At 40.0% G+C, this 9,488-nt stretch overlaps 2 protein-coding genes across 2 annotated transcripts; both read left to right on the top strand.

Moving 5' to 3' along the window:
* The first annotated feature begins 857 nt into the window (after positions 1-857).
* On the top strand, positions 858-2,118 carry LOC306913669 (serine protease FAM111A-like). The gene is made up of 2 exons (XM_079490469.1): positions 858-864; positions 1,060-2,118. The coding sequence occupies exon 2, from the start codon at positions 1,149-1,151 to the stop codon at positions 2,070-2,072; it is 924 nt and encodes a 307-aa protein (XP_079346595.1). The 5' UTR covers positions 858-864; positions 1,060-1,148; the 3' UTR covers positions 2,073-2,118.
* A 3,126-nt stretch (positions 2,119-5,244) lies between these two features.
* Positions 5,245-8,827, top strand: LOC306914569 (endonuclease domain-containing 1 protein-like). The gene is made up of 5 exons (XM_079491665.1): positions 5,245-5,355; positions 5,473-5,555; positions 6,075-6,189; positions 7,713-7,872; positions 8,373-8,827. Exons 1-5 carry the CDS (start codon positions 5,278-5,280, stop codon positions 8,732-8,734), a joined length of 798 nt encoding a protein of 265 aa, XP_079347791.1. The 5' UTR covers positions 5,245-5,277; the 3' UTR covers positions 8,735-8,827.
* The last annotated feature ends 661 nt before the right edge of the window (positions 8,828-9,488 follow it).

Raw genomic sequence — 9,488 nt, 5'->3', positions numbered from 1 at the left:
CTCACATCCTGTTTTGGGCGTCCATCTTTAAGCCGCAGACAAAGCCAACTCGGCTCTTGACAAATCATGACAATAAACCAAAAACTAAAAAAGGGCCGGACAAATAATTTGAAAGAAGAAAATAATAATAATAATGCATTGTACCCTGCCAGTTTTTTTCTATAACTCATTTGTTCTTTTCTCAGGAGGAAAAAGGACATCATGACAGCCATTCCTTTGCATATTCCATTGTTGGAAAGAACAGACAGCGAGAGATAATGATAACCTGTAGCACGCCACAGACCATTTTAGATGCACTACTGACATCATCATTCTTTGAACATGAACATAATGCCAAAACGGTTAAAGATGAAGAACTTCAAGAGGTTAAAGACAAAGAACATAAAAAGGTTATAAACATGGAACTTGTAATTCGGAGAGATAACAAAGCTATTAGCTCACACTTCCCATGCTGGTTAATTGGAAAAGAATATCCTCTGACTATTTTATATATAAATGCTGAGGGAAACTCTGAACCCCCGAAGAGTGTAGTCGGTTCTCCACAACGCAAGCCTGTAATCTTTCATGTAAAGACTGAAGGAGGTGAGAATAGAAAGTTATTAAAGTATAACATTCTGAACAATATCAATCTTAAAGACAAAGCTGAGAACGTCAGTGTGTATGCATTTGAAGGAGAAACCATAGAGTTCGCTCTGAAACGAGATGGACGCTTCAAAAGTGATGTGTTTGGTACATTGAAAAACGTAAGCAATGACCGAATCACCGAAATTACCAATCTTGTTAATAATCTTGGAGGCGAAACATTCAAGGTCATACGGGATGAAAAATATGCTTCTCTAAAAAGACGGCCAGAGCCAGTTCCCTGTACCAGTACCAGTACCAGTACCAGTTCCCCACAGCCGTCATCAACACATGTGGCAGATAATATTGACAAGGCAGAGCAAACAGCAAAACGAAATACTTCTCCTACTCTGGCCAAACCATTTCCAATTCCAGATTCTAAGGCGATCCTAGATCTCCTACGTTCACAGTTTAAAGGTTTATTCAAGCACATGAAAGGCAGAGAAGGAAAATTAACACCTGTAGCAAAAAGGCAAGAGTTGCGTGTCGAATATGGAAAGAATGACGAAAGATGCAATACAGTGAAAATGCAGAGGCAGTTAATGGTCCGGGCTGACTCTGTTTGTCAGGTGAGAGTAGAGGGGAAGGCTAAAGGGAGTGGTTTTCTCCTGTTTGATAAGTTCATCCTTACAAATGCTCATGTGATTAAAGACTTTTATAATCGTCATACTAAACAGCTGACTCAGAACGTCACTGTCTCTTTCTGTTTTGAAGATGTAGAGAGCCTGGTGGATTCAGTGCCAGTGAAACCTGAGGTTGTTGTCTTTAATTACAATATGTATGATACAGGGTTTTATTATGATTGGGCGTTGTTGGAGCTTGACTCGGCCAAAAACATACCTTGTGGATTGTTAGAACACTTTGCAACCCCACCTCAGAGCCGGGGGGGAATCTGTATTATCGGACACCCAGACGGAGGAGTGAAAAAGACAGACACATGCCATACCATTCCAGGTGATGAGAGTGAAACGGTTGCACTTGACCGCTATAAAGCCTATCAACACCTCGTTACCAAGCTATACTTTGGCCCTTTTGAGGAGGCACGCCTCAAAAATCAAAGCACAGATTTATCTTATGATACATGCTTTTACTATGGATCATCTGGCTCACCCGTCTTTAATGAGTTCTGTAATGTTGTTGCAATGCACACCGGGGGTTATGTCTATGAGACTGAGGCCCGGAAGGGACAGACCCAGAGTTTCATCGAGTACGCCCAACCCCTGTCCCGCATTCTTCCCAGAATCATCCTCCACATAGTGGAAAGACGTGATGATGTGCTGGAGGCATACCTCCAATACACCTCTGATCACCCGGAACGTAAAGCCACATGGGATCAATTGAAGGAGGAAGTGGTGAGAATTGGGAACATGCAGAATTGTCCCACTATAGTTAAAGAGTTTCTTGAAAGGTATGGCAGACACAACCAATCAGAGGACATGGACACAGATTAAATACCGTAACCATTGTTCCCCCTCGCCGACATATTAAACGATACGACGGAACAATGCACAAAAACTAATATATAAATATAGAATGTTTACTTCTGTAAACCTGTGATGTGACAATCATTAAGGCTGATTTATTCTGATTCAGATTCTCTATTTTGGGTGAAACCATCTTTTTCTTTTCTTGGTTTTTCTTTTTTTTGGGGGGGGGGTGTCTGGTTCATTCTGTATTATTTTTTTATGTCAACTTATATCTTGATTTCATGTTCATAATTATGCATTCAAATTGTTATTAAAGTTCAGACCAAGAATCAAGTGATTTCCATTGTGATTATATTAGTCTAATATGTAGAACCATGGAATAGTATAGTATTGGTCTGTACATACTGTACTCTGTGATGTAAGCCAAATAAAACAAGTGAAATATGCTACAGTAAATCTGTATTTCAGTTGAAAACTATACTCTCGTATAGTGATGATTGAAAACAGGAGATATTGCTTTGTTAAAATAAAGGTAAAATAGCTCTATATTGTTTACTATACTGTCTACCTTGTCCTATAGTCATTAGTCTGGTGTACTGGTGCCCCCTCTTGGCCATGCCCCGTAATGACCTGATCATCAACATGCCTAATAGTAACCATAGACTAAAAATCACACCCGTGTGAACTGAGTGGTGTAATATAGCCTGTCTGACGTAATGAAATCATGTCTGACGTAATGAAATCACACCCGGGTGAACAGGGTGAACATAGCAACCATGCTCATTTTTTCTGCACTAACAAAGCCAGTTGTAGGAGTGGTTTACACCACTCAAAAAGTAACACAATATATATATATATATACAGACGGTTATATAACAGTGGTTTTCAACCCTTTTCGTATCAAGGTCCATTATTTATTGGCATTGAGCCACGGACCACCACTTAGCCCCTCAGACCATTATTTATTATATACTGTAAAATCAATGTTAATTTAACTCTGAGAGTGTACAAATGGAACCAAACGGACCCTACACTCTCAGAGTTACAGACCCATAAGGGTCCATTTGGTTCCAAACTATCATTTTAGCTGGGGACCCCCTGGAACTCCCTCAAGGACCCCTGGGGGTCCCCGGGACCCCACTTTGGGAACCACTGGTGTAGTGGATATATTTCCCCCATAGAGTATATAAAGGATAGAGACCGAACTGGAGCACTAGCCCCGCCCCCAAGCTATTCATTTCGATGAAGTTGCTCAGTGGCGTTTTGAAGCACCCGGAAGACTGCCGGAAGTACCTCCTCCGGACCTCAAATTTGAGGTCAATCTTTGTGTTAGGGAAAAAACAAACATTACTTACTTAAAAGAATGTTCCCTTATTGGCTATTGATGACATCTTGGGTGAGTAAAAGGTACTGTGATTGGTGCAATGTGATCGAGTCGTTGGGTATGTATGTCAGGGTAAAGATAGTGGTCTCTTATTGGCTGTTGATGGTGAGGTAACTAAGGTAAATCCAAGGTTGGTAACTTGGTATAACATCAATAGCATTCATAAATAATTAATATTTAAACTTTATTTCATAAGTTTCTATTCGTGAATAGACATGGATTGGATAACCATTGAACAAAGTAACATTTATAACTGCTCCACGCTATACCAAATTCCCTCCTCGATGTTGTAAGATGAGCGAAGAGCGCCCTCACTTCACACAGGTGTGATTTTTTTGTGCTTACACGTCACAGATCCTCCCCATATATAGGCTTTGTGTGTGTGTGTGTGTGTGTGTGTGTGTGTGTGTGTGTGTGTGTGTGTGTGTGTGTGTGTGTGTGTGTGTGTGTGTGTGTGTGTGTGTGTGTGTGTGTGTGTGTGTGTGTGTGTGTGTGTGTGTGTGTGTGTGTGTGTGTGTGTGTCCTCATTGTCTGCACCACAGTCAAGTTACCGAAACTGTCACATATTCTTAATGGCTGTTATGTTACCTATATTGTACATTGCTAGGCATGACATAATTGTTGACCTATTAGCTAAGGACATGAGTTCATATGTTTCATCATCTGCCAAAATGTAGAAGCACTTTCAACTGCCATGTTCATATCATGAACATGGCAGTTGAAATTAAAATGATGCCTTTTCAGATGTAACTGCTAATAAACAAGATGGTGTTGTTGATGAGGACAGAAGTGACGTGGCGATTCTTATTTGACCACAGCCTGGAAGAGGCATTCCTTACCAAGGTACAAGGCTTAAGTACCAAGTACCACATTTATCATCATAACCTCAATGCATAAAGTGCCTTACAATTTAAAATGTAGGCATTTAGCAGACGCTCTTAATCCAGAGCGACTTACATTAAGCAATAACAAAAGCATGGCATACATCACATATATAAAAAAGTAGTTATCATGAATCATGCGTAAACTAAGAACGTAACAGTGGAGTATCTATGTAAACTATATACTATACTATATAATATATTATACATGTGTACTATAAAGTGCTATGACTACATAAAATGCAATTCTAGAGCTGTCTACGTAACAAGCTATAAGTCTGTTTAAAATACTATCTAAGTCTACATAATGTGCTATCTAAGGGGCTAGGCTAGGGCAAGTGCTACGGGCCATGGTGGAGTCTGAAGAGGTGGGTTTTCAGACTTCTCATAATTTCTTGTCTCGGAACACTATAACCTTAACCAACCTTAACCTTTTTAACCTTTAAGTTTCCAACACCTGTGTCTTATCCATAAGTAATCTGCTGATTAGAGGCTGAGTGTACAAACCTTGTTGCCTAATAACCACTTATATGATGTTTATCAATTTGTATGCAAACATACAGGGTGCTTATTATCTGTATGCAAACATACAGGGTGCTTATTATCTGTATGCAAACATACAGGGTGCTTATTATCTGCCCGTTCTTGCGCTAAAGAGGTGTATAAAATGCGGGTATATGGTTGTGTGGTGAAATCTGGAGGAACTGCGGGTGAGTATACTCTCTGTCTCTCTCTGTCTCTGTCTCTGTCTCTGTCTCTCTGTCTCTCTCTCTGTGTCTCTCTGTGTCTCTCTCTCCCTCGCACACACACACACACACACACACACACACACACACACACACACACACACACTCTCTCTCTCTGAATATAGGCCTACTTACTGTACCTATGGTTGTACCTGCTTCATTCTCTCCTCTTCTATTGAACACAGAACAATTCAAGCTAGAAAGAGTGTTCAACAAGGATGCTGACCTCACCGCCCGTCTTCACTCTCCTCTGCATCCTCTCTATGGTGCAAGCAGAGGTTGGGCCCAACTTCAAGGTTAGAGGCTGCTGTCAGAAGAGAGAGTATATATGTACAGTGTATTTAAAACATCATATCAAATATATAACATTTGATATAATGTTCTATGTTATGTTTTACTTATTATGCTGACAGGAATGTTCGGAGTACTTCTATAAAGACCAAGTGCCAGCGTTGGGGGTTGCCGGTACTCATATCTGCCAGCGTTACAAAAACAGGTGATTATAACAGTACCACACTTTAGGTTTTAACATCTCACAATCTGAACTGTAGTAGCCAACTACAGTGCAGCCAGGGCCAAATTAGTCTGTGGCGTATTTTATCTCGTATTGATATGACTTGTTTTGACTTTAATACGGGCATACAGTAATACAATCCTCACTGTGAATTGAATTCGGACAAATGTTCCAAATTTCACAGATATAATCTGCTCTGAAGAAGTCTCTTGCCGGAAACGCGTCAGCGCTCTCAATAAAATATGAGAAATTGCATCTGAGCCTGTCTTGCATCTTTTATTTTGGAGTGCCGCTTTTTCCATTTAGTTGGTTTATGAGTTAAGTTATTTTCAAAGCCGAAGGGCAGTTTCCAGAGCACCTGCTTTTCTTTCTTTTTTTTGCATACGTTTTTATCCCGTGATTTTGCAACACATTTTTTCACCCAGTGTCAATTAGTGGGTTGAAGAGCTGTATTATATCAGTCTTGTATCATAACCAGTCCAACATATCTCAAACCACCAGATATCACTTTGCTACCCTGTATGATACCCAGCACCGCATCCCTGTCTACTCGGCATACATCTTCAAGCCTGGCAATGGACAGGGTAGGCCAACAACATGGTTTGTGGAGCCTCAGGTTGGTACTGTACTTGTGTGGTTGTGTTGCGTGCGTATGTGTTTGTTTGCGTGCTATGGAAATAGCCAAGAGAGCAAATACCTCGACCTTATAAGACTTCACTGGAAAAGTGAGAACACCAAGTATCAAAACCCAAAAGATGAACTTAGAGTAATGTAAAAAAACCTGAAAGGATTTTTTGACACAAGACACAAGTTCTTAAAGTATTTCTCAGATTTCTTTAGTTTCTTTCTTCAGATTCAGAGCGTGTACAACGGTAAAGGATAGAGGAGAGAGAATTCTCCTAAGTGCTCTGAATGTCATCATATCATTTTGCACAAACATATATACTGAAAAACATGTCATTGATTAGGATTCAGCTGTCACATTTCAATAGGTTGAAAGGTCCCATCAGTGTAAGATGTCATCAGGCTGTCATGGGCGTCCGATGGTCTGAATCCTGTTTCCGACTTTAATCACGTTCCGTGATTAGGATTCTGTTGTTGTCCATTTATCTCATAGGGTGAGAGTGGCTGCACCCCTCATCTTTAAGAGCAAGGTTGTTGTCGTGTTGTTTTCCATTTAATCTTATTTCCCTTTTGGTATAATGACAATGACAATCTGGAGTGGGCGACAGCTGATAGTGGAATTAATACACACGCAAATATTGATATGACATCACTGTGTGACAGGGCAGTCCTGTTCACCAGATACAAGAAGATTTACAAGGTCTTTTTTAACATAGTAACATAGTAATATGAAACAATAAATCATAATGTAAGAAAATACCCATCAGTGCATATTGTAGCAATTTGACTGTTTAAAGGACAACTTTAGTTTTTTTTCAACCAAGGTTCATGTTTTAGGTTGTTATTAGAGAAAGTAAAAGATTGTGTTCATTCATTTTTTTTTATTTTTTTTTTGCTGCTTTCTTTCGTTTTAGGGATTTTAGCTGTTTTTGACAGGGGGTGGGGGCATTCGAACATGGGGCTATTAAAGTATGTATTTTTTTTTTACAAATTATTATGGCGATTTCCTTTATTATTATTTACTATAGTCCTAATAGACCCCAAGAAATTACATCTGGCCACAAAAGATCACAGGATCATCTAACGAATGTGAAGGTAGCCTACTGGGGGAAGTTTGTCATATTCAGTAGATCCTGTGATTTTTGTGGCCAGATGTAATTTCCTGGGGTCTAGTAGGACTATAGTAAATCATTTAAAAAAAATCGCTATACAATTTTGTAAAAAGAAAAACATATTTAGCCCCATGTTCAAATGCCCCCGCCCCCTGTCAAAAATAGCTAAAATCACTAAAACGAAAGAAAGCAGCAAATGATAATAATAATAACACTCATCTCTCACTTTCCTTAAGAACAACCTGAACCTTGGTTGAAAAAAACTAAAGTTGTCCTTTAAGTATGGGTTGCCACAGCCCAGTTATTCGACAAACAGGCAATTAAATAATGATCTGTTTGTCTCTTTGGAGGCTCACAGTCAGATGAGTGTGTTTAACATGTCCCCTGTTCATGTGCCCTGTAGCTGGTGTCCAGTAAATGGTCACCAGAGATGATGTATGAGAGCCAGTGCCCAGATAAGAATAAGGCTTTGCTTGGGAAGAATCAGGCTCTCGATGAAGATTATGACAACCTGCATCGTGAGATCCATCGTGGACACCTCAATCCCTATTCGCACAATATAGGTATTAACTATTTCTGACTTCTTTTTCTTAATAACTCCCTTCCTCACCCACTCCCTCCCTCACCCACCCTAACATGATGTAAATTTTGTTCAAATATTTATATTCATTCAGATATCTTTCGACTTTGTTTCAGTATCATTGATTGTTAGTAGAAATAATGAAAGTTGTTTATCCTCAAGTAAAGTAAAGGTATACCTCAAAATTGTACTTAATGCATTTTGGGTGGGAACCCCTTATGTTATGTTTTAGCTATTGAAAAATAGCAGATCTACAAGCTCATAGCGCGCCACTCGGCTTGTAAGTCTGCTATTTTTGAAAAATCGAAGAACCACTGACATAGAAACATAGCTTTTTCAGAAAGCAGGATGTAGAAGACATTTTTAGAATCTGATCTCAGGTCAAAATGGGTTAAGTACAGTATAGTAGACTTACCATTCTGATAGTTAACCAGTTCATTTAATTTAATCTAATCTAAATTACTCGGTCTCTCTGCTGTCCAGGTGAGAGTGCTATTGCCACCTTCACCCTGACCAACGCAGTTCCTCAGGTAGGCGCAATGAATTCGGGAGTGTGGCGGGTTCACGAGGTGAAGCTCCATACCCTCTTCCAGAATAGGTGCTCCAAGGCCTACGCTGTGGTCGGAGCCATTCCGTCTGCGAACAACTGGATCAACGCAAACAGAGTCAATGTCCCTGATTACCTGTGGAGCGCCTACTGCTGTGTGGACAACAACGGAAAGCCCATAGGGAGCGGTGCTGCTTGGGTCGAAAACAAAAAAGGCGTCAAAGTGGTAGAGGGTTCTCTGGTTCAGCTGGTGCAGTTCTTAAAGTCAGGGGACATATTTGACAAAAACTGCAAATAAGGAAAGTTGTATGAAAATCAATAAAGCCCTCAAAAGGGAGCTTTCATGCAAATGTTGTACTAAGAAAATAACGGGATTAGATTCAATTCAATTGTCTCTTAGTTACAACTGAACAATGTAATAAGGATAGGCATAAAGCTATCAGCTTCCACCTATAGCTTTTCGATCATGTCAAATGAGTTTAAAACATGATTCTTCTTGTAATGTTCCAACGGCATAAGATCGAAATAAACCAAACCATTTATACTGTAAATGTTGTCTATGAGAATATGAAATATGTAGGCATCAGGTTTTAGAGAGAACAATATTAAGGCTGCTTTGGTATTTGTGTGTTTTTGAAAGAAAGGCATACTGTATACATTCAAAAATGCAAAACTACCCCAGGTGGTCTGAAACTACCCCAGGTGGTCTGCCATTGATGATGACATGGATAGAACTACCCCAGGTAAAACTACCCCAGATGGTCTGCCATTGATGATGACATGGATATTAAACTACCCCAGGTGGTCTGCCATTGATGATGACATGGATAAAACTACCCCAGGTGGTCTGCCATTGATGATGACATGGATAAAACTACCCAGGTGGTCTGGGGTCAAAACTACCCCAGGTGGTCTGCCATTGATGATGACATGGATAAACTACCCCAGGTGGTCTGGGGTCAAAACTACCCCAGGTGGTCTGCCATTGATGATGACATGGATAAACTACCCCAGGTGGTCTGCCATTGATGATGACATGGATAAACTACCCC

The sequence above is a fragment of the Electrona antarctica genome (genome assembly GCF_951216825.1).
Source record: "Electrona antarctica genome assembly, chromosome: 21".
NCBI lineage: Eukaryota > Metazoa > Chordata > Actinopteri > Myctophiformes > Myctophidae > Electrona > Electrona antarctica.
Note: the sequence above shows the minus strand (reverse complement) of the source record. Positions and strands in the feature narration are given on the sequence as shown.

What these genes read in the sequence shown, in the direction of transcription:
- LOC306914569 (XM_079491665.1), top strand. Translation starts at nt 5,278, where the DNA reads ATGCTGACCTCACCGCCCGTCTTCACTCTCCTCTGCATCCTCTCTATG. An exon ending in TGCCAGCGTTACAAAAACAG is followed by an intron (nt 5,556 to 6,074) that starts GTGATTATAACA and finishes TCAAACCACCAG; the next exon opens with ATATCACTTTGCTACCCTGT. An exon ending in CATGGTTTGTGGAGCCTCAG is followed by an intron (nt 6,190 to 7,712) that starts GTTGGTACTGTA and finishes TGTGCCCTGTAG; the next exon opens with CTGGTGTCCAGTAAATGGTC.
- LOC306913669 (XM_079490469.1), top strand. Translation starts at nt 1,149, where the DNA reads ATGCAGAGGCAGTTAATGGTCCGGGCTGACTCTGTTTGTCAGGTGAGA.